Raw genomic sequence first — 23670 nt, forward strand, 5'->3', positions numbered from 1 at the left:
CATTTATCTCATTGTGTTGTCAGTTTGGCTGATACTGTATATCTCTCTGTGTTGTCAGGTGGACTGATACCATTTATCTCTCTGTGTTGTCAGGTGGGCTGATACCATTGATCTCTCTGTGTTGTCAGGTGGGCTGTGTAACGGTTTTGACTTGAGGTTATTATTTATAGGGGTGCCAGGTAGGTTGTGCCTACCAGAGAAAACATTGGTTTCTCCTTTTAGTTTGGGAGGGAGTCCCATCTGGTCTGTCAAGTCTACACCAATACAAAGGACTTATGTAAAAGTCAGGATGGAAATAAACTTTTCATAAACCCTTAAAACATTGGAAAGAACTTCCAAAACAACTATATTCTTTTGCGTGGGTTGTATTAGCAACATCAATGATTACACACACATATAATAATATAACAATGAGTTCTGGTTCCTCCAGAAATGTCCTGTACCTCGGGCCTAAAAAGAGTCCAGCCCGGTAAAGGAGTTCAGGGACTCAAGTGACTTCTGTCACGCAATGTTTGTCCGTTCATTCAGTGTAGCGTAAACCCAGTATTAATCATACAATCCATATAATAATTATTTTACCAGAGAACTTTAAAGCGTATCAACTCTTACTAAGTCCTCAACTACAACTAACTACATAAATCATCACCGTATACATGACATCAAAACAAATGAAATACCGTATACAAAAAGGTGGTATTCAGTCGGTCAGTCAGACAATCCAATCCGCCAATAGATCTCCAGCGGAGAAAGGACACGAAGAACAGAGAGGTGTAGTCCACGGAAGCAAAGAGTGGATCCGATCCTGGGTAAACTCAATTAAGCTACAAAACACACGTTTAACGGCAACAAAACAAAACAACGGAATAGAGAAGCGTCGGGAACTGAGGGTTGAACACATCCTCATTCACGTCTCAATCACAACCCCCCTTTTTTGCGCAGCTGATGCTGGCTATTTAATTGGGAATTAAAGGGAAAGAAACCTATTGGAAGGAGCTGCACTGAGAAGGTTCAGAAAAATTCAGGGCCGTCATACACCCCCTTTTTCCCCCTCCCCTGGAAAAAGCCGACCATTGCACTGGAAGGTACATCTTGGTCGGGGAAACCTAGAAAGGTCTCCTCATCACTTTCCTCTAGCTCCTCAGCTGAGGGGTCACAGGCCTTAAGGTGTGAGACTTCTGGGTCTGGGAATCCGAGAAAAGTCTCCTCACTTTCCTCTTCAAAGATATCCAGGACCTTGCGGCGCTCAATCGCCTCCAATTCCTCAGCCGAGGGGTAACAGGCCTTAAGGCGTGAGATATGGACAACGCGCATATCATCACCCGTGTCCTCTTTCACCACTCGGTAGTTCAAAGGGCCCATCTGCTCCACAATCCTATATGGTCCTTGCCATTTAGGAGTGAGCTTGGCCGAGAAGAATTGTTCAGCTAAGGTAAGGATGAGAGCGAAGTAAGGATGAGAGCGAAGCCACACCCGATCACAAAGCTGGAACTGCATGTCTCGTCTGTTCTTATCATATTTCTCTTCTGCTTGAGTCGAGCCTGGATCATGTTCTTTGAGACAAGAGCTCTCAAGTCATGGAGATGGACTACCTGGTCATAGCAAGCAGCATCTGGAGTAAGCTGCTGGGGCTGTAGCACCATATCCAAGGGTCCTCGGAGGGGACGAATTAGGTGCAGCTCTGCAGGTGTGACTCCAGTGGACTCTTGCACAGCAGAATTCAGGGCAAATCGAAACTCATGAAGGTGCTTGTCCCAGTGTTTGTGCTGGGTCCCTACATAGGAAGCAATCATTGTCTTCAAGGTTCGATTTACTCTCTCAGTGAGATTGGTCTGTGGGTAATAGGCCGTGGTCAACTTCTGTCTCGGGTTCCATCTTTGGCAGGTCTCCTCAAAGAGATCAGAGACAAATTGGGAACCTCGATCAGACAGGATGTAATCAGGCACTCCCCAGCGAGTCAGGATCTCTTTCATAAGGATGTTAGAGACGGTCCTTGCTGTGGCCTGACGCAGGGAAAAGAGTTCCACCCACTTTGAATAATAATCAACAAAAACAAGCATGTACACATTCTGATTGGAGCTTCTAGGAAATGGACCTATCAAATCCACTCCTAACATTTCCCAAGGTCGGGTAACCACCGTTTGCTGCAACTTGCCAGCAGGCTTTCTACCTTCTGGTTTGTACATTTGACAAACCTGACAGTTTTGGATGTGTGACTTAACATCCATGCTCAGATGTGGCCAGTACAGTAACGCTTGCAACCGCTTGTAGGTTTTGAACCTGCCCAAATGACCAGCTAATGGGTCTTCATGAAAATGTTGAAGCAGTTGTAGGCTTAGAGTTTCAGGTATATACAATTGGTAGAGGGTTCTGTGAGGTAGTTGTACAACACGGTAGACTTCCATCTTCTATCTTCCAGGATAGTCTGGTACAACGCCTGTACCTCTGGATCATCCTGTTGGACTTTCCATATGGCCTCATCAGAGATGGGAAAGTCAGTTATTGGTGAGTCTCGACTGCTTGACAGGACCGTAGCACATGTAAGATGAGGGCCACCGTTATCACAAGCAGGAGCTTTGGACAAGGCATCTGGAAGTGTTGTATTTTCCTTTCCTGTATTCTACTGCAAAGGTGAACTCTTGCAATCGTAGAGCCCATCTTATGAGTCTGGTACTTGGTTTGTTGGTCTTGAACACCCACACAAGGGAGGAATGGTCAGTGACCACAGTGAAGTGTCTTCCCTCCAGGTAGTACCTCCACTTTTCCAAAGCCCAGACAACTGCAAGGCACTCTTGCTCGGTTGTGGAGTAGTTCCGTTCTGCTCCATTCAATGTCCGACTGGCGAACGCTAGCACTTCTTCAGTGCCAAGTCCAGTCTGTTGGACTAGGACAGCACCAAGTCCAACATCACTTGCATCAGTGTAAACAACAAAAGGGCAATCAAAGTTGGGATGACCTAAAATGGGAGGTGTGACGAGGTGTCGTTTCAGGGTTTCAAAGGAGGTCTGGCACTCTGCCGTCCATTGGAATTTCGCTCCTTTTCGCTTCAACGCGTTGAGGGGTTCTGCCACCTGGGAGAAGTTCGACACAAACCGATGGTACCATCCAGCCATACCAAGGAACCGTTGAAGGGCCTTGAGTGTGGTTGGCACAGGGAAGTCTTGTACAGCCTTTGTCTTTTCAGGATCCACATGAATGCCATCAAAAGACACAATATGCCCAAGGAACTTCAGGGAGGTTTGGCAGAAGTTGCTCTTCTTCATATTCAAGGTCAGACCAGCTTCTCTTAGCATGTCCAACACTGCTTGAAGATCTTGAAAGTGTTGTTCTCTGTTCTGGGAGTAGATAATTATATCATCCAGGTAGACAAAACAGATCTTCCCTTTGAGCTCACCTAACGCAATCTCCATGAGTCTTTGGAAAGTGGCAGGGGCATTCTTTAATCCAAAGGGCATCACCTTAAAGGAAAACAAGCCCTCAGCACAGACAAAAGCAGTCTTGTCCTTGCTTTCCTGGTCCATCTCAACCTGCCAATAACCACTATTGAGGTCAAGGGTAGTGAACACAACAGCGCCAGACAATGACTCCAGGATCTCATGGATGGTGGGAAGAGGATAGGCATCAGTCTGGGAAACATTGTTGGTCTTCCTATAGTCCACACAAAATCTAAGACCACCAGTCTTTTTTGGGATGAGGACAACCGGAGCAGCCCAGGGAGAGGAGGAACGTTCTATAATATCTTGTGTTAACATATCATTAATGAGTCCCTTTTGGATGATTAGCTTCGCTGGGAACAAACGATATGGCTTTTGCTTGATCGGCATTTCCTGTGTAAGGAATATTTTGTGCTTCAGGAGCCCGGTGCGTCCCAGCTTTGAAGTACATACATCAGCATTATTCTGCAGCTGTTCCAACAGCCTTAACTCCTCTGGCTGTTCCAGCTGAGCTCTTCTCACAGCCTGTAAAAGGAGATCATCATAAGGATTATCAAGGGTTACTGGTACCGGAGCAACGGCAGAGAAGACTGCCCCATTTGATCCCCAATCATGTAACTTTGTAGCTTCTGATGGGAAGAAATGCTTCTTGCTCGGATTGTATGGAAAACAGTAGCAATTGTGTGCGATATCAATCTGGACACCACTGAAGTACATGAAATCAATTCCCAACACGACAGGAAAAGCAAGGTTCCTGGTTTGTAGGAAAACAGAAGGAATCATATAGGAGCGGTTATACAGGCGGAACTCTACCTCGCTCCATCCAAGTGGTTGTCTAGCCTCACCATCAGCCAGATAGAGTGGACCTTCTGTCCACGGCTTCAAGTTGTATTGTGGACCGTTAACCTCCTCCCACAGTTTCTCATTGAGCAGTGTGTAGGATGACCCGGTATCCAAGATGGCTCTTCCTGTCCATGGGCCTATGGACAGGGGTAACACCAGTTGGTGCGGTATTAACTGAAAGGAAGGGGATGTTGATGGGGGGGCGTTGGCAGTGACTCTTGGGGTTTCAGCTCTGGTTAAAGCACCCAGAGTAGGATGGTCATTCCTGTGAAAAGAGTTAGGTGTGTTGGCCTGTTGTGATTTGTGGTTTCTGGACGGGTTTACTTGATACGGTCTTGGACATGTAGCTGAAGAATGTCCCTTTTGGCTACATCTCCAACAGAACATGAGAGGGGTCTTGGCTGGAGACTGGCTGTTGTTGATGGTCTGTCTTGGGTAACTGTTTGGGTGTCTGTTTCTTTCTCTGGTCATATAGCTGTTGGCATTCTCTGTCCTTCTCAAACTGCTGTCCCAAGCGAACCAGTCCATCGACAGTGGTGACTCGTTCTCGGAGTTGACTGGCTAGTAGTGGGTTGATGTTCTTCAAGATCAATTTAATAACCTCTTCTTCCTCAATACCAGGTTTCCATTTATCTCTCTGTGTTGTCAGGTGGGCTTATACTGTATATCTCTCTGTGATGTCATGTGGGCTGATACCATTTATCTCTCTGTGTTTTCAGGTGGGCTGATACCATTTAACTCTCTGTGTTGTCAGGTGGGCTGATACCATTTAACTCTCTGTGTTGTCAGGTGGGCTGATACCATTTAACTCTCTGTGTTGTCAGGTGGGGTAATACTGTATATCTCTCTGTGATGTCATGTGGGCTGATACCATTTATCTCTCTGTGTTTTCAGGTGGGCTGATACCATTTATCTCTCTGTGTTGTCAGGTGGGCTGATACTGTATCTCTCTGTGTTGTCAGGTGGACTGATAACCATTTATCTCTCTGTGTTGTCAGGTGGGCTGATACCATTTATCTCTCTGTGTTGTCAGGTGGGCTGATACCATTTAACTCTCTGTGTTGTCAGGTGGGCTGATACCATTTATCTCTGTGTTGTCAGGTGGGCTGATACTGTATCTCTCTGTGTTGTCAGATGGACTGATACCATTTATCTCTCTGTGTTGTCAGGTGGGCTGATACCATTTATCTCTCTGTGTTGTCAGGTGGGCTGATACCATTTATCACTCTGTGTTGTCAGGTGGGCTGATACTGTATCTCTCTGTGTTTTCAGGTGGGCTGATACTGTATCTCTGTGTGTTGTCAGGTGGGCTGATACTGTATCTCTGTGTGTTGTCAGGTGGGCTGATACTGTATATCTCTCTGTGTTGTCAGGTGGGCTGATACCGTATATCTCTCTGTGTTGTCAGGTGGGCTGATACTGTATATCTCTCTGTGTTGTCAGGTGGGCTGATACCGTATCTCTGTGTGTTGTCAGGTGGGCTGATACTGTATATCTCTCTGTGTTGTCAGGTGGGCTGATACTGTATCTCTGTGTGTTGTCAGGTGGGCTGATACCATTTATTGCTCTGTGTTGTCAGGTGGGCTGATACTGTATATCTCTCTGTGTTGTCAGGTGGGCTGATACCGTATATCTCTCTGTGTTGTCAGGTGGGCTGATACTGTATATCTCTCTGTGTTGTCAGGTGGGCTGATACCGTATATCTCTCTGTGTTGTCAGGTGGGCTGATACTGTATATCTCTCTGTGTTGTCAGGTGGGCTGATACTGTATCTCTGTGTGTTGTCAGGTGGGCTGATACCATTTATTGCTCTGTGTTGTCAGGTGGGCTGATACTGTATATCTCTCTGTGTTGTCAGGTGGGCTGATACCATTTATCGCTCTGTGTTTTCAGGTGGGCTGATACCATTTATCTCTCTGTGTGCTGTCAGGTGGGCTGATACCGTATATCTCTCTGTGTTGTCAGGTGGGCTGATACTGTATATCTCTATGTTGTCAGGTGGGCTGATACCATTTATCGCTCTGTGTTTTCAGGTGGGCTGATACCATTTATCTCTCTGTGTTGTCAGGTGGGCTGATACTGTATCTCTCTGTGTTGTCAGGTGGACTGATAACCATTTATCTCTCTGTGTTGTCAGGTGGGCTGATACCATTTATCTCTCTGTGTTTTCAGGTGGGCTGATACTGTATCTCTGTGTTTTTTCAGGTGGGCTGATACTGTATCTCTCTGTGTTGTCAGGTGGACTGATACCATTTATTGCTCTGTGTTTTCAGGTGGGCTGATACCATTTATCTCTCTGTGTTGTCAGGTGGGCTGATACTGTATCTCTCTGTGTTGTCAGGTGGACTGATAACCATTTATCTCTCTGTGTTGTCAGGTGGGCTGATACCATTTATCTCTCTGTGTTGTCAGGTGGGCTGATACCATTTATCACTCTGTGTTGTCAGGTGGGCTGATACCATTTAACTCTCTGTGTTGTCAGGTGGGCTGATACCATTTATCTCTGTGTTGTCAGATGGACTGATACCATTTATCTCTCTGTGTTGTCAGGTGGGCTGATACCATTTATCTCTCTGTGTTGTCAGGTGGGCTGATACCATTTATCACTCTGTGTTGTCAGGTGGGCTGATACTGTATCTCTGTGTGTTGTCAGGTGGGCTGATACTGTATATCTCTCTGTGTTGTCAGGTGGGCTGATACCGTATATCTCTCTGTGTTGTCAGGTGGGCTGATACTGTATATCTCTCTGTGTTGTCAGGTGGGCTGATACCGTATATCTCTCTGTGTTGTCAGGTGGGCTGATACTGTATATCTCTCTGTGTTGTCAGGTGGGCTGATACTGTATCTCTGTGTGTTGTCAGGTGGGCTGATACCATTTATTGCTCTGTGTTGTCAGGTGGGCTGATACTGTATATCTCTCTGTGTTGTCAGGTGGGCTGATACCATTTATCGCTCTGTGTTTTCAGGTGGGCTGATACCATTTATCTCTCTGTGTGCTGTCAGGTGGGCTGATACCGTATATCTCTCTGTGTTGTCAGGTGGGCTGATACTGTATATCTCTATGTTGTCAGGTGGGCTGATACCATTTATCGCTCTGTGTTTTCAGGTGGGCTGATACCATTTATCTCTCTGTGTTGTCAGGTGGGCTGATACTGTATCTCTCTGTGTTGTCAGGTGGACTGATAACCATTTATCTCTCTGTGTTGTCAGGTGGGCTGATACCATTTATCTCTCTGTGTTTTCAGGTGGGCTGATACTGTATCTCTGTGTTTTTTCAGGTGGGCTGATACTGTATCTCTCTGTGTTGTCAGGTGGACTGATACCATTTATTGCTCTGTGTTTTCAGGTGGGCTGATACCATTTATCTCTCTGTGTTGTCAGGTGGGCTGATACTGTATCTCTCTGTGTTGTCAGGTGGACTGATAACCATTTATCTCTGTGTTGTCAGGTGGGCTGATACCATTTATCTCTCTGTGTTGTCAGGTGGGCTGATACCATTTAACTCTCTCTGTTGTCAGGTGGGCTGATACCATTTAACTCTCTGTGTTGTCAGGTGGGCTGATACCATTTATCTCTCTGTGTTGTCAGGTGGGCTGATACTGTATCTCTCTGTGTTGTCAGATGGACTGATACCATTTATCTCTCTGTGTTGTCAGGTGGGTTGATACCATTTATCGCTCTGTGTTTTCAGGTGGGCTGATACTGTATCTCTGTGTTTTTTCAGGTGGGCTGATACCATTTATCTCTCTGTGTTGTCAGGTGGGCTGATACTGTATCTCTCTGTGTTGTCAGGTGGACTGATAACCATTTATCTCTCTGTGTTGTCAGGTGGGCTGATACCATTTATCTCTCTGTGTTGTCAGGTGGGCTGATACCATTTAACTCTCTCTGTTGTCAGGTGGGCTGATACCATTTAACTCTCTGTGTTGTCAGGTGGGCTGATACCATTTATCTCTTTGTGTTGTCAGGTGGGCTGATACTGTATCTCTCTGTGTTGTCAGGTGGGCTGATACCATTTATCTCTCTGTGTTGTCAGGTGGGTTGATACCATTTATCGCTCTGTGTTTTCAGGTGGGCTGATACTGTATCTCTGTGTTTTTTCAGGTGGGCTGATACCATTTATCTCTCTGTGTTGTCAGGTGGGCTGATACTGTATCTCTCTGTGTTGTCAGGTGGACTGATAACCATTTATCTCTCTGTGTTGTCAGGTGGGCTGATACCATTTATCTCTCTGTGTTGTCAGGTGGGCTGATACCATTTAACTCTCTCTGTTGTCAGGTGGGCTGATACCATTTAACTCTCTGTGTTGTCAGGTGGGCTGATACCATTTATCTCTTTGTGTTGTCAGGTGGGCTGATACTGTATCTCTCTGTGTTGTCAGATGGACTGATACCATTTATCTCTCTGTGTTGTCAGGTGGGTTGATACCATTTATCTCTCTGTGTTGTCAGGTGGGCTGATACTGTATATCTCTCTGTGTTGTCAGGTGGGCTGATACCGTATATCTCTCTGTGTTGTCAGGTGGGCTGATACCATTTATCTCGCTGTGTTGTCAGGTGGGCTGATACCATTTATCGCTCTGTGTTTTCAGGTGGGCTGATACTATATCTCTCTGTGTTGTCAGGTGGGCTGATACCATTTATCGCTCTGTGTTTTCAGGTGGGCTGATACTGTATCTCTCTGTGTTTTCAGGTTGGCTGCAAGGCGGTGATGGTCTTCTTCCAGTACTGTATAATGGCCAGCTTCTTCTGGCTGCTGGTGGAAGGCCTGTATCTCCGCGCCCTATTGGCCGTTTCCTTCTTCTCTGAGAGAAAGTACTTCTGGTACTACATTCTGATTGGCTGGGGTGAGTGTGGCTCCCTGTCTGATTGGCTGGGGTGAGTGTGTCTGTCTGATTGGCTGGTGTGAGTCTGTCTGTCTGATTGGCTGGTGTGAGTCTGTCTGTCTGATTGGTTGGGGTAATTGTATCTGTCTGTCTGTCTGTCTGTCTGTCTGTCTGTCTGTCTGTCTGTCTGTCTGATTGGCTGGTGTAAGTGTGTCTGTCTGGCTGGCTGTCTGTCTGACTGGCTGGTGATGAGTTTGTCTGTCTGCATGTCTGTCTGATTGGCTTGGGCAAGTGTGTATGTCGGTCTGTCTGATTGGTCTGTGTCTGTCTGATTGTTTGGGGTAAGTTTGTCTGTCTATATTCTGGGTTTGATTGACCAGACATTGATTGGGTGTGTGCTTATCTCCTGCAGGAGGGCCAACCATCTTCATCACAGCTTGGGGTGTGGCGAAGGCCTACTATAATGACGTGGGGTAAGAACAGCTCTCCGACATGTGGGGTCTAATTCTTGTCCTCTCCAGCTAGACCTCAGCATGTGACTCATGGGACTTGCAGCTGTAATCAATCAAATGTATTTATATAGCCCTTCTTCCATCAGCTGATGTCACAGAGTGCTGTACAAAAACCCAGCCCAAAACACCAAACAGCAAGCAATACAGGTGTAGAAGCACGGTGGCTTGGAAAAATTCCCTAAAAAGGCCAGAACCTAGGAAGAAACCTAGAGCGGAACCAGGCTATGAGGAGTGGCCAGTCTTCTTCTGGCTGTGCTGGGTGGAAATTATATCAGAACTTGACCAAGATGTTCAAATGTTCATAGATGACCAGCAGGGTCAAATTATAATAATCACAGTGGTTGTTGAGGATGCAACAAGTCAGCTCCTCAGAGTAAATGTCAGTTGGCTTTTCATAGCCGATCATTCAGAGTATCAATACCGCTCCTGCTGTCTCTAGAGAGTTGAAAACAGCAGGTCTGGGACAGGTAGCACATCCGGTGAACAGGTCAGGGTTCCATAGCCACAGGCAGAACAGTTGAAACTGGAGCAGCAGTACGGCCAGGTGGACTGGGGACAGCAAGGAGTCATCAGGCTAGGTAGTCCTGAGGCATGGTCCTAGGGCTCAGGTCCTCCGAGAGAGAGAAAGAGTGAAAGAGAGAAAGAAAGAGAGAAAATAGAGAGATAATTAGAGCAAGCATACTTAAATTCACACAGTACATAAGATAAGATAAGACAGGATAAATACTCCAGATATAACAGACTGACCCTACCCCCCCGACACAAATTACTGCAGCATAAATACTGTAGGCTGAGACAAGAGGGGTCAGGAGACACTGTGGCCCTGCCCGACGATACCCCCAGTCAGGACCAAACAGGTAGGATATAACCCCACCCACTTTGCCAAAGCACAGCCCCGACACCACTCGAGGGATATCTTCAACCACCAACTTAACATCCTGAGACAAAGCCGAGTATCGCCCACAATGATCTCCGCCACGGCACAACCCAAAGGGGGGCACCAACCCAGACAGGAAGATCGCGTCAGTGACTCAACCCACTCAAGTGGGGACGACATGGAAGAGCACCAGTAAGCCAGTGACTCAGCCCCCGTAATAGGGTTAGGGGAACGGGCCAGGCAGAGACAGCAAGGGAAGTTTGTTGCTCCAGTGCCTTTCCGTTCACCTTCACACACTGCGCCAGACTAACTCAATCATATGACCTACTGAGGAGATGAGTCTTCAATAAAGACTTAAAGGTTGAGACCGAGTCTGCGTCTCTCACGTGGGTTGGCAGACCATTCCATAAAAATGGAGTTTAACTTGTTATGGCTGCAATCCCAGGATCGATATGACAACTACCATTGAAAATAGAGGGCGCCAAATTCAAACCACAGAAATCTCATAATTACAATTCCTGAAACATACATGTGTCTCATATCATTTTAAAGCTATTCTCATTGTTAATCCCACCAAAGTGTTCGATTTCAAATAGGCTTTTCAACGAAAGCACTACAAACGATTATGTTAGGTCTCCACCAAACCACAATAAGCACAGCCATTTTCCAGCGAAATATAGCATTCACAAAAAGCAGAAATAAAGATAAAATGAATCATTAACCTTGAATTATCTTCATCAGATGACACTCATAGGACTTCATGTTACACAATACATGCATGTTTTGTTTGATAAAGTTCATATTTATATAAAAAAAATCTGAGTTGACATTGGCGCATTAGATTCTCTAGTTCCAAAAACATCAAGTGATTTTGCATAGCCACATCATTCAACAGAAATACTCATCATAAATGTAGATGATAATACAAGTTATACACATGGAATTATAGATACACCTCTCCTTAATGCAACCGCTGTGTCAGATTTCAAAAAAACTTTACGGAAAAAGAAACACATGCAATAATCTGAGACGGCGCTCAAAGGTAAAAACACCACAGCCACAAAATGGCGTCAAAATAAACAAGAAATTACATGATAAATATTCCCTTACCTTTGATGATCTACATCCGAAAGCACTCCAGGAATCCCAGGTCCATAATAAATGTTTGCTTTGTTCGAAAATGTCCGTTATTTATGTCCAAATACCTTCTTTTGTTAGCGCGTTTGGTATACATATCCAAAAGCTAACTCTGGTCAGCGTTATATCGGAAAACAACTTCAAAAAGTGATATTACCGGTCGAAGAAACATTTCAAACTAAGTACAGAATCAATCATTAGGATGTTTTTAACATATAGCTTCAACATATAGCTTCAATAAAGTTCCAACCGGAGTATTCCTTCGTGTCTACGTGAGCAATGGAATGCAAGTGACTACCATGAGGAAAAAGCACGATCACAAAATGGCTGTTTGATGGACATCTGATATATTCTGCTCTCATTCACTCCCACAACAACATAGAAGCCTCATTATAATTTCTATTGATGGTTGACATCTAGTGGAACCCCTAGGCAGTGCAACGTCATTCATATCTGAAGGGGATTTAATTGGGGACTGAATACATACAAGCTCAGATTTCTGACTTCCTATTTTGATTTCAACTCAGGATTTTGCCTGCCAATATGAGTTCTGTTATACTCCCAGACATCATTCAAACAGTTTTAGAAACTTCAGAGTGTTTTCTATCCAATAATAATAATAATATGCAAATATTAGCAACTATGACTGAGGAGCAGGCCGTTTGATATGGGCACCTTTCATCCAAGCTACTCAATACTGCCCCTGCAGCCATAAAAAGTTAATAGGAGAAAGCCCTGCCTCCAGCTGTTTGCTTAGAAATTCTAGGGACAGTAAGGAGGCCTGCATCTTGTGACTGTAGCGTACATGTAGGTATGTACGGTAGGACCAAATCGGAAAGGTAGGTAGGAGCAAGCCCTTGTAATGCTTTATAGGTTAGCAGTAAAACATTGAAATCAGCCCTTGCCTAAACAGGAAGCCTGTGTAGAGAGGCTAACACTGGAGTAATATGATCAAGTTTTGTGGTTCTAGTCAAGATTCTAGAAGCCATCTTTTGCACTAACTGAAGTTTATTTAGTGCTTTATCCGGGTAGCTGGAAAGTAGAGCATTGCAGTAGTCTAACCTCGAAGTGACAAAAGAATGGATACATTTTTCTGCATCATTTTTGGACAGAAGGTTTCTGATTTTTGCAATGTTACGTAGATGGGAAAAAAGCTGTCCTTGAAACAGTCTTGATATGTTCGTCAAAAGAGAGGTCAGGGTCCAGAGTAACGCCGAGGTCCTTCACAGTTTTATTTGAGATGACTGTAAAACCATCAAGATTACTTGTCAGATTCAACAGAATGTCTCTTTGTTTCTTGGGACCTAGAACAAGCATCTCTGTTTTGTCCGAGTTTAAAAGTAGAGAATTTGCCGCCATCCACTTCCTTATGTCTGAAGCACAGGCTTCCAGAGAGCAATTGTGGGGCTTCAACATGTTTCATCAAAATGTACAGCTGTGTGTCATCCGCATTGCAGTGAAAGTTAACATTATGTTTATGAATGGCATCACCAAGAGGTAAAATATATAGTGAAAACAATAGTGGTCCTAAAATGGAGCCTTGAGGAACACCGAAATTTACAGTTGATTTGTCAGAGGACAAGCCACAGAGACAAACTGATATCTTTCCGACAGATAAGATCTAAACCAGGCCAGAACTTGTCCATGCAGACCAATTTGGGTTTCCAATCTCTCCAAAAGAATGTGCTGATCGATGGTATCAAAAGCAGCACTAAGGTCTAGGAGCATGAGGACAGATGCAGAGCCTCGGACTGATGACATGAAAGGTCATTTATCACCTTCACAAGTGCAGCCTCAGTGCTATGATGGGGTCTTCAGGAAAGCAGTGTTTGTCTTCAGGAAAGCAGTGAGTTGTGGCGCAATAGCTTTTCCAAGAAATTTTGAGAGGAATGGGAGATTCGATATAGGCCGATTAGTTTTTTTATATTTTCTTGGTGAAGTTTTGACTTTTTCAAGAGTGGCTTTATTACTGCCACTTTTAGTGAGTTTGGTACACATCCGGTGGATAGAGAGCCTTTTATTATGTTCAACATAGGAGGGCCAAGCACAGGAAGCAGCTCTTTCAGTAGTTTAGTTGGAATAGGGGCCAGTATGCAGCTTGAAGGTTTGGTTATTTTATAAAAAATAAAAAAAAATCATCAATGTGTCAAGAGATATACTACTAAAAACGTGAGTGTCCCTTGATCCTGGCAGAGTTGTGCAGACTCAGGACAACTGAGCTTTGGAGGAATACACAGATATAAAGAGTCCGTAATTTGCTTTCTGATGATCATGATCTTTTCCTCAAAGAAGTTCATGAATTTATCAATGCTGACGTGAAAGCCATCCTCTCTTGGGGAATGCTTCTTTTTAGTTAGCTTTGCGACAGTATCAAAAATACATTTGGGATTGTTCTTATTTTCCTCAATTAAGTTGTAAAAACAGGATGATCGAGCAGCACTGAGGGCTCTTCGATACTGCACGGTACTGTCTTTCCAAGCTAGTCGGAAGACTTCCAATTTGGTGTAGCACCATTTCTGTTCCAATTTTCTGGAAGCTTGCTTCAGAGCTCGGGTATTTTCTGTATACCAGGGATCTAGTTTCTCAAATGATTTTTAGTTTTTTGGGTTGCGACAGCATCTAGGGTATTGCGCAAGGTTAAATTGAGTCCCTCAGTTTGTTGGGTAACTGATATTTGTACTCTGACGTCCTTGGGTAGGTGGAGTGAGTCTGGAAGGGCATCTAGGAATCTTTGGGTTGTCCGAGAATTTATGGCACGACTTTTGATGATCCTTGGTTGGGGTCTGAGCAGATTATTTGTTGCGATTGCAAACGTAATAAAATGGTGGTCCGATAGTCCAGGATTATGACGAAAAACATTAACCTTTCTAGTGCAGGCGAAACCCCTCAACAACATTCCGCTGAAAAGGCAGCGCGCGAAATTCTAAAATATTTTTTAGAAATATGTAACTTTCACACATTAACAAGTCCAAAACAGCAAATGAAAGATAAACATCTTGTTAATCTACCCATCGTGTCCGATTTCAAAAATTTTACAGCTAAAGCATAACATATAATTATGTTAGATCATAGCCAAGTCGAAAAAACACACAGCCATTTTCCAGCCAAAGATAGGAGTCACAAAAAGCAGAAATAGAGATCAAATTAATCACTAACCTTTGATGATCTTCATCAGATGACACTCATAGGACATCATGTTACACAATACATGTATGTTTTGTTCAATAATGTGCATATTTATATCCAAAACTCTCCGTTTACATTGGCGCCTTATGTGCAGTAATGTTTTGATTCCAAAACATCAGGTGATTTTGCGGAAATACTCATAATAAACATTGATAAAAGATACAAGTGTCAAAAAAAAACTTACGGAACAAGCATAATCTGAGAACGGCGCTCAGAACCCAAAACAGCCAGAGGAATATCTGCCATTTTGGAATCAACAAAGTTAGAAACAACACCATAAATATTCACTTACCTTTGATGATCTTCATCAGAAGGCACTCCCAGGAATCCCAGTTTGACAATAAATGACTGATTTGTTCCATAAAGTTCCATCATTTAAGTCCAAATAGTCACTTGTTGTTAGCATTTTCAGCCCAGTAATTTATCTTCATGAGGCGCAGGCACTTCATCCAGACAAAAACTCGAAAGGTTCCTTTACAGTTCTTTAGAAACATGTCAAACGTTGTATGTAATCAATCTTTAGGATGTTTTTAACATAAAACATCAATAATGTTCCAACCAGAGAATTCCTTTGTCTTCAGAAAAGCACTGGAACGAGAGGTAACTCTGTCGGGAGCGCGCGTCATGAGACTAAGGCACTCTGCCAGACCACTGACTCAAAGAGGTCTCATGAGCCCCTCCTTTATAGTAGAATCCTCATTCAAGTTTCAAAAGAAGGTTGACATCTTAGTGGAAGCCGAAGGAAGTGCAACCTCATCCATATCTCATTGTGTGTTCTCAAGCTTGAAAAACTACAAATCTCAGATGTTCCACTTCCTGGTTGGATTTTTCTCAGGTTTTCATCTGCCATATGAGTTCTGTTATACTCACAGACATCATTCAAACAGTTTTAGAAACTTCAGAGTGTTTTCTATCCCATACTAATAATAGTATGCATATATTAGCATCTGGGACAGAGTAGGAGGCAGTTTAATTTGGGCACGCTTTTCATCCGGACGTCAAAATACTGCCCCCTAGCCCAAAGATGTTACTGTTACACTCTGGGCACACTATTCATCCAAAAGTGAAAATGCTACCCCCTATCCCAAAAAGGTTAACTTCTTGGCGCACCGATCCCGTTAGCGGGATCATTTTTGCCAACATCCGCTGAAATGCAGAGTGCCAAATTCAAATTAAATTACTACAAATATTTAGTAACATATATTGAAATCACAAGTGCAATATACTAAAACACAGCTTAGCTTGTTGTTAATCCGCCTGGCGTGTCAGATTTCAAAAAAGCTTTACAGCACACCAAGTGTTTATTTGAGGACAGTTCTCAGTCGACAAAATATTAAAATCAGCTAGCAGCAAAGTAGTTTGGTCACGAAAGTCAGAGAAGCAATAAAATTAATCGCTTACATTTGATGATCTTTGTATGTTTGCACTCACGAGACTCCCAGTCACACAATAAATGTTTGTTTTGTTCAATAAAGACTCTTTTTATATCCAAAAACTTTTGCTAAAAAAACATATATCCTTTTGGTTGGCACGTTTTGTTGAGTAATCCACAGGCTCGTGCAGGTCATGACGGGCAGACGAAAATTCCAAATAGTATCCGTAAAGTTTGTAGAAAGATGTCAAACGTTTTTTATAATCAATCTTCAGGTTGTTTTTACAATAAATAATTGTTAATATTTCAATGGGACGGTAGCCTTTTCAATACAAGAGAGAAAGAAAAGGTCTCGTTCCTGTGTCGCGCGCATGAAGACATCTTGGGACACCGTCAGCTATCCACTGACGTGATGTTATCCTTCTCGCTCATTTTTCAGAATAAAAACCTGAAACTATGTCTAAAGACTGTTCACACCATGTGGAAGCCATGGGGAAATGAATCTCTTGAAACTCTAGGGGCGCTATAGGGGCGCTATATCATTTTTGGATAAAAAGACGTGCCCGTTTTAAGCGCAATATTTTGTCACAAAAAGACGCTCGACTATGCATATAATTGGTAGCTTTGGAAAGAAAACACTCTGATGTTTCCAGAACTGCAAAGATATTTTCTGTGCGTGCCCTAGAACATGAGCTTCAGGCAAAACCAAGATGAGACGGCATCCAGGAAATGAGCAGGATTTTTGAGGCTCTGTTTTCCATTGTCTCCTTATATGGCTGTGAATGCGAGAGGAGTAAGTCTGCCCTTTCTGTCGTTTCCCCAAGGTGTCTGCAGCATTGTGACGTATTTGTAGGCATATCATTGGAAGATTGACCATAAGAGACCACATTTACCAGGTGTCCGCCCGGTGTCCTGCGCCGAAATTGGTGCGCAAAAGTCAGCTGCAAGTATTTTTCCACAGAATTCAGAGAAGAATGCAGGCTTCCACGAACGATATATCAATGAAGAGATATGTGAAAAAACACCTTGAGGATTGATTCCAAACAACGTTTGCCATGTTTCGGTCGATATTATGGAGTTAATTCGGAAAAAGTTTGACGTTGTAGGTGACTGAATTTTCGGTTCGTTTCGGTAGCCAAATGTGATGTACAAAACGGAGCGATTTCTCCTACACACAGACGCTTTCAGGAAAAACTGCGCATTTGGTATGTAACTGAGAGTCTCCTCATTGAAAACATCCGAAGCTCTTCAAAGGTAAATTATTTTATTTATTTGGTTATCTGTTTTTTGTGAAAATGTTGCGTGCTAAATGCTACTCAAAATGCTAAGCTAGCTTAGCATACTCTTACACAAATTAGTCAATTGCTATGGTTCAAAAGCATATTTTGAAAATCTGAGATGACAGTGTTGTTAAGAAAAGGCTAAGCTTGAGAGTAGGCGCATTATTTTCATTTTATTTGCGATTTTCAGAAATCGTTAACGTTGCGTTATGCTAATGAGCCTGAGGCTTTAGTCACGATCCCGGATCCGGGATGGGGAGTTTCAAGAGGTTAAATGGAGGATAGGCATGCAATGGAACAGAGAGGTTTCAGAATAACAGCACTTCCTGGTTGGATTTTCCTCTGGGTTTTGCCTGCAAAATCAGTTCTGTTATACTCACAGACAATATTTTGACAGTTTTGGAAACTTTAGAGTGTTTTCTATCCTAATCTGCCATATTATATTATATACAGTTGGGCAAAAAAAGTATTTAGTCAGCCACCAATTGTGCAAGTTCTCCCACTTATATAATAAAAGCCTTACCTTTGAAGATCTTCTTCTGTTGGCACTTCAAAAGGTCCCAGCAACATCACAAATGGTACTTTTGTCCGATAAAGTCCTTCTTTATAACCCCAAAATCTCAGTTTAGCTGGCGCTCTTCATTCAATAATCCACCGGTTTCCCTCTATCAAAATGCATCTCAAACAAAATTAATCTCAAACGTTACCAATAAACTTCTCCAAACATGTCAAACAATGTTTATAATCAAACCTCAGCTACCCTAATACGTAAATAAATTATAAAATTTAAGATGGAGAATCGTTTTTGTCTTTACCGGAGATAAACAACAAAGTATGCGCTCTCATCCACGCGCATGAAAACACTACAGCCAAAATGGGAGCCAGTTAAAAAAAATACAAATTCAAGCTAATTTTTCCAAAAACAAGCCTCAAACTCTTTCTAAAGACTGTTGACATATAGTGGAAGCCCTATGAACTGCAATCTGGGATGATTTTGCCTCATAATAAACATGACAGCCATTGAAAACAGTGGTAGGCTGACATTTTTTGGGGGGGGATGGTTTGTCCTCTGGGTTTCGCCCGCCATATCAGTTCTGTTATACTCACATACATTATTTTAGCGGTTTAGAAACTTTAGAGTGTTTTCTATCCAAATCGACCAATTATTCTGGGCCTTAGTAACATGCAGTTTATTGCAGTTTAATTTAGGCACGCTTTTCATCCGGACGTCAAAATACTGCCCCCTAGCCCAAAGAGGTTAATTAATGTTACTACTTAGCTTCGGCTGGTGTCGGTCCTGATGAACCACGTCCAGATAATTATTTTCACCCCGGACGCTTTGAATTAAAAAAGTTGAGCGAGAGAAAAAATATAAATAGAAAAAAGTAAGGATAGCAACAAACCACAACAAACACGTCTGGTTATCTTGTCTCTGATGCTGGGACATATTCAAATAGTAGTCTACTTTACCAGGTACTTTAAACAGCCAGAAGAGGCTACATTTTTGGAAAGTAAAAAAACACTACTGAAATATCACATTTACATATGTTTTCAGACCCTTTACTCAGTTCTTTGTTGAAGCACCTTTGGCAGTGTTTACAGCATCAAGTCTTCAGGGGTATGACGCTACAAGCGTGGCACATCTGTATTTGGGGAGTTTCTCCCATAATTATTTGCAGAAAGTCTTAAGCTCTGTCAGGTTGGATGGGTAGTGTTGCTGCACAGCTATTTTCAGGTCTCTCCTGAGATGTTCGATCGGGTTCACGTCCGGGCTCTGGCTGGGCCACTCGTCCTCAAGCCACTCCTACATTGTCTTGGCTGTGTGCTTAGGGTCGTTGTTCTGTTGGAAGGTGAACCTTCGCCCCAGTCTGAGGTCCTGAACACTCTGGAGCAGGTTTTCATCAAAGATCCCTACGTTCATCTTTGTCTCAATCCCGTCTTGTCTCCCAGTCCCTGCCGCTGAAAAACATCCCCACAGCATGATGCTGCCACCACCATACTTCACCATAGGGATGGTGCCAGGTTTACTCCAGACGTGACTCTTGGCATTCAGGCCAAATAATTCAATCTTGGTTTCATCAGACCAGAGAATCTTATTTCTCATGGTCTGAGAGTCTTTAGGTGCCTTTTGGTAAACACCAACCGGGCTGTCATGTGCCTTTTACTGTGGAGTGGCTTCCGTCTGGCCACTCTTCCATAAAGGCCTGATTGGTGGAGTGTTACAGAGATAGCCGTCCTTCTGGAAGGATCTCCCGCCTACACAAAGGAACTCTAGAGCTCTGTCAAAGTGACCATCGGGTTCTTGGTCACCTTCCTGACCAAGGCACTTCTCCCCCAATTGCTCAGTTTGGCCGGGCGGCCAGCTCCAGGAAGAGTCCAGCTCTAGGAAGGGTCCAGATCTAGGAAGAGTCCAGCTGCAGGAAGAGTCTTGGTTGTTCGAAACGTCTCTCCACCAGGAGGTGCCAGACACAATCACCAAGGTGGAACACTGGAGCATCACTGCGGTGACATCATTGAGGACCTTTAAGGTTGCAGTGACATAACCTGAGCTGAAACCAGCTTGCATGCCAGAGAATGTACTATAGACATAAAGAAAGCCAGTCAGTTGATTATTGACAAATTTTTCCAACACTTTTAATAAACAGGGCAAAATAGAAATATGCCTAAAACAGACAGGAACAGCTCGATCTCCCCCTTTAAATAAAGGATACACCGTGGCTGCATTCCAAGCAATGGGGACTTCCCCAGAGATGAGAGACAGGTTAAAAAGATTGGAGATTGGCTTGGCGATGATAGGGGCAGCAACCTTAAAGAAGAAAGGGTCTAAACCATCTGACCCAGATGTTTTTGGGGTCAAGTTTAAGGAGGTCCTTCTCATCTCAAATACTGAGATGTCCATGCAGAATGTACATTTAGTGGTACATTTTTCTTTGTGGAATTTGATGTGTGCTTGGAGTTAATTTCATTCTCCAGGAAGAAGCAAACAGGTTTTTATCTCAAATGTCCTGGTAGTGTGTAAGGTTCATGATGCTGTTGACCTTAAAGCAGCATTCAGCAGTTGAAACAGTAACAAATGGTACTCCCCACCACTATTTCAGTAAAAAGCTGAGGGATGAGGGCTGGAGAAATATAACCACTCTGAAATTCATAGACAGAACTATGGATTCAAGGACATAGAATCCATGATATCACAGTTTTAACCATGTTTTGAGGATATATAGTTTGTTTACAAACTTAGGGGTAAAACAGGCTTGCTAATGGTTTAAGAACTTAGCTCATGAGGCACTTAGGTTATGTTCTAAAATAATCAATGGATACAATACACCCAGTCAGAACTGGCAGCTTCATTAAATAGTACCAGCAAAACACCAGTTTCAACGTCAACAGTGAAGAGGCGACTCCAGAATGCTGACCTTCTAGGCAGAGTTGCAAAGACAAAACCATATCTCAGACTGGCCAATAAAAAGTAAAATATTAAGATGGGCAAAAGAACACAGACACTGGACAGAGGAACACTGCCTAGAAGGCCAGCATTCCGGAGTCTCCTCTTCACTGCAGACATTGAGACTGGTGTTTTGTGGGAACTATTTAATTAAGCTGCCAGTTGAGGGCTTGTGAGGCATCTGTTTGTCAATCTAGACACACTATTGCACTTGTCCTCTTGCTCAGTTGTGCACCGGGGCCTCCCACTCCTCTTTCTATTCTGGTTAGAGCCAGTTTGCGCTATTCTGTGAAGAGAGTAGTACACATGGTTGTACGAGATCTTCAGTTTCTTGGCAATTTCTCGCATGGAATAGCCTTCATTTCTCAGAACAAGAATAGACTGACAAGTTTCAGAAGAAATGGTCTTTGTTTCTGGCCATTTTGAGCCTGTAATCAAACAAACAATTGCTGATGCTCCAGACACTCAATTATTCTAAAGAAGGACAGTTTTATTGCTTCTTTAATCAGGACAACAGCATTGCAAAATGGTTTTCTAATGATCAATTAGCCTTTTAAAATGATACAATTGGATTAGCTAACACGACCTGCCATTTGAACACAGGAGTGATGGTTGCTGATAATGGGCCTATGTAGATATTCCATTAAAAGTAATCTGTTTCCAGCTACAATAGTCATTTACAACATTAACAATGTCTACACTGTATTTCTGATCAATTTGATGTTATTTAAATGCACAAAAAATGTGCTTTTCTTTCAAAAACAAAGACATTTCTAAGTGACCACAAACTTTTGAACAGTAGTGTATATGTTACCAGGTGTTGTGTGATATGTAATAATATTTTTGATGTCACCTATATGTTACCAGGTGCTGGGACATGTAATATTACATGTGATGTCACCTATATGTTACCAGGTGCTGGGACATGTAATATTACATGTGATGTCACCTATATGTTACCAGGTGCTGGGACATGTAATATTACATGTGATGTCACCTATATGTTACCAGGTGCTGGGACATGTAATATTACATGTGATGTCACCTATATGTTACCAGGTGCTGGGACATGTAATATTACATGTGATGTCACCTATATGTTACCAGGTGCTGGGACATGTAATATTACATGTGATGTCACCTATATGTTACCAGGTGCTGGGACATGTAATATTACATGTGATGTCACCTATATGTTACCAGGTGCTGGGACATAATTGAGCAGACTGAGATGTTCTGGTGGATCATTAAGACACCAATCCTGGCCTCCATCCTGGTGAGTTGTTCAGCCGCTCCTCAACTTTCAACATGAAGGGATTCAACTCCCACTCTGATTCCCTCAGAAGTAGGTGGTATGGTTATTACTGTAGAGAGAAGAGGGTTTAGTAAAGTACAGTACAGAAAAGTTTAGTTGAGTACAGAACAGACCACACCAGTAGAGTTTTGTAGAGTACAGTACAGACCACACCAGTAGAGTTTTGTAGAGTACAGAACAGACCACACCAGTAGAGTTTTGTAGAGTACAGAACAGACCACACCAGTAGAGTTTTGTAGAGTACAGAACAGACCACACCAGTAGAGTTTTGTAGAGTACAGTACAGACCACACCAGTAGAGTTTTGTAGAGTACAGTACAGACCACACCAGTAGAGTTTTGTAGAGTACAGAACAGATCACACCAGTAGAGTTTTGTAGAGTACCGTACAGATCACACCAGTAGAGTTTTGTAGAGTACAGAACAGACCACACCAGTAGAGTTTTGTAGAGTACAGAACAGATCACACCAGTAGAGTTTTGTAGAGTACAGTACAGACCACACCAGTAGAGTTTTGTAGAGTACAGTACAGACCACACCAGTAGAGTTTTGTAGAGTACAGTACAGACCACACAAGTAGAGTTTTGTAGAGTACAGTACAGACCACACCAGTAGAGTTTTGTAGAGTACAGAACAGATCACACCAGTAGAGTTTTGTAGAGTACAGAACAGATCATACCAGTAGAGTTTAGTAAAGTAGAGTACAGTACTGTACAGAACTCACCAGTTTAGTTTAGTTGTTTTTATTTGAGTTTAGAAAAAGTAGAGTACAGAACACACTAGTAGAGATAAGTAGAGTTCAGAAAACACCAGTATGGTTAAGCAGAGTAGAGAACACAACACACCAGTAGAGTTTTGCAGTGTTTAGTAGAGAACAGTACAGTACAGAACTCACAGTCGAGATTTGAAGAATATAGTACAGAGCTCAACAGTAGAGTTTAGTAGAGTACAGTACAGACACATCAGTAGAGTTTAGTAGAGTTCAGTACAGAACACCCGAGTAGAGTTTAATTGAGCACAAAACAGAACGACGGAGTACAGTTTAGTAGAGTACAAAATACAATATACCAGTAGAGTTTAGTAGAGTACAAAACAGAACAACCGAGTAGAGTTTAGTAGTGTACAGTACAGAACACAGCATAAGAGTTTAGTAGAGTACAGTACAGAACACACCTGTAGAGTTTAGTAGAGTTCAGTACAGTCCACACCAGTAGAGTTTAATAGAGTTTATTAGAGTTCAGTAGAGTTTATTGGAGTACAGTACAGATCACACCAGTAGAGTTTGGTAGAGTGCAGTACTGTCCACACCAGTAGAGTTTATTCGAGTGCAGTACAGACCATACCAGTAGAGTTTAGAACAGTACAGTACAGAACACAGGAGTAGAGTTTAGTACAGTACAGTACAGATCACACCAGTATAGTTTAGTAGAGTTCAGGACAGACCACCTGAGT

General features: G+C 42.9%; 1 protein-coding gene across 1 annotated transcript in view; it reads left to right on the plus strand.

Moving 5' to 3' along the window:
- The window catches only part of vipr1b (vasoactive intestinal peptide receptor 1b), a 316767-nt gene that overhangs the window by 232928 nt on the left and 60169 nt on the right, over window positions 1–23670 (plus strand). Inside the window, exons 7-9 of the mRNA XM_064941134.1 lie at window positions 8966–9119; window positions 9511–9571; window positions 22108–22180. Of these exons, the coding sequence (XP_064797206.1) occupies window positions 8966–9119; window positions 9511–9571; window positions 22108–22180 (288 nt within the window). The remainder of the gene's footprint in view (window positions 1–8965; window positions 9120–9510; window positions 9572–22107; window positions 22181–23670) is intronic.

The sequence above is a fragment of the Oncorhynchus masou genome, chromosome 28, assembly GCF_036934945.1.
Source record: "Oncorhynchus masou masou isolate Uvic2021 chromosome 28, UVic_Omas_1.1, whole genome shotgun sequence".
NCBI lineage: Eukaryota > Metazoa > Chordata > Actinopteri > Salmoniformes > Salmonidae > Oncorhynchus > Oncorhynchus masou.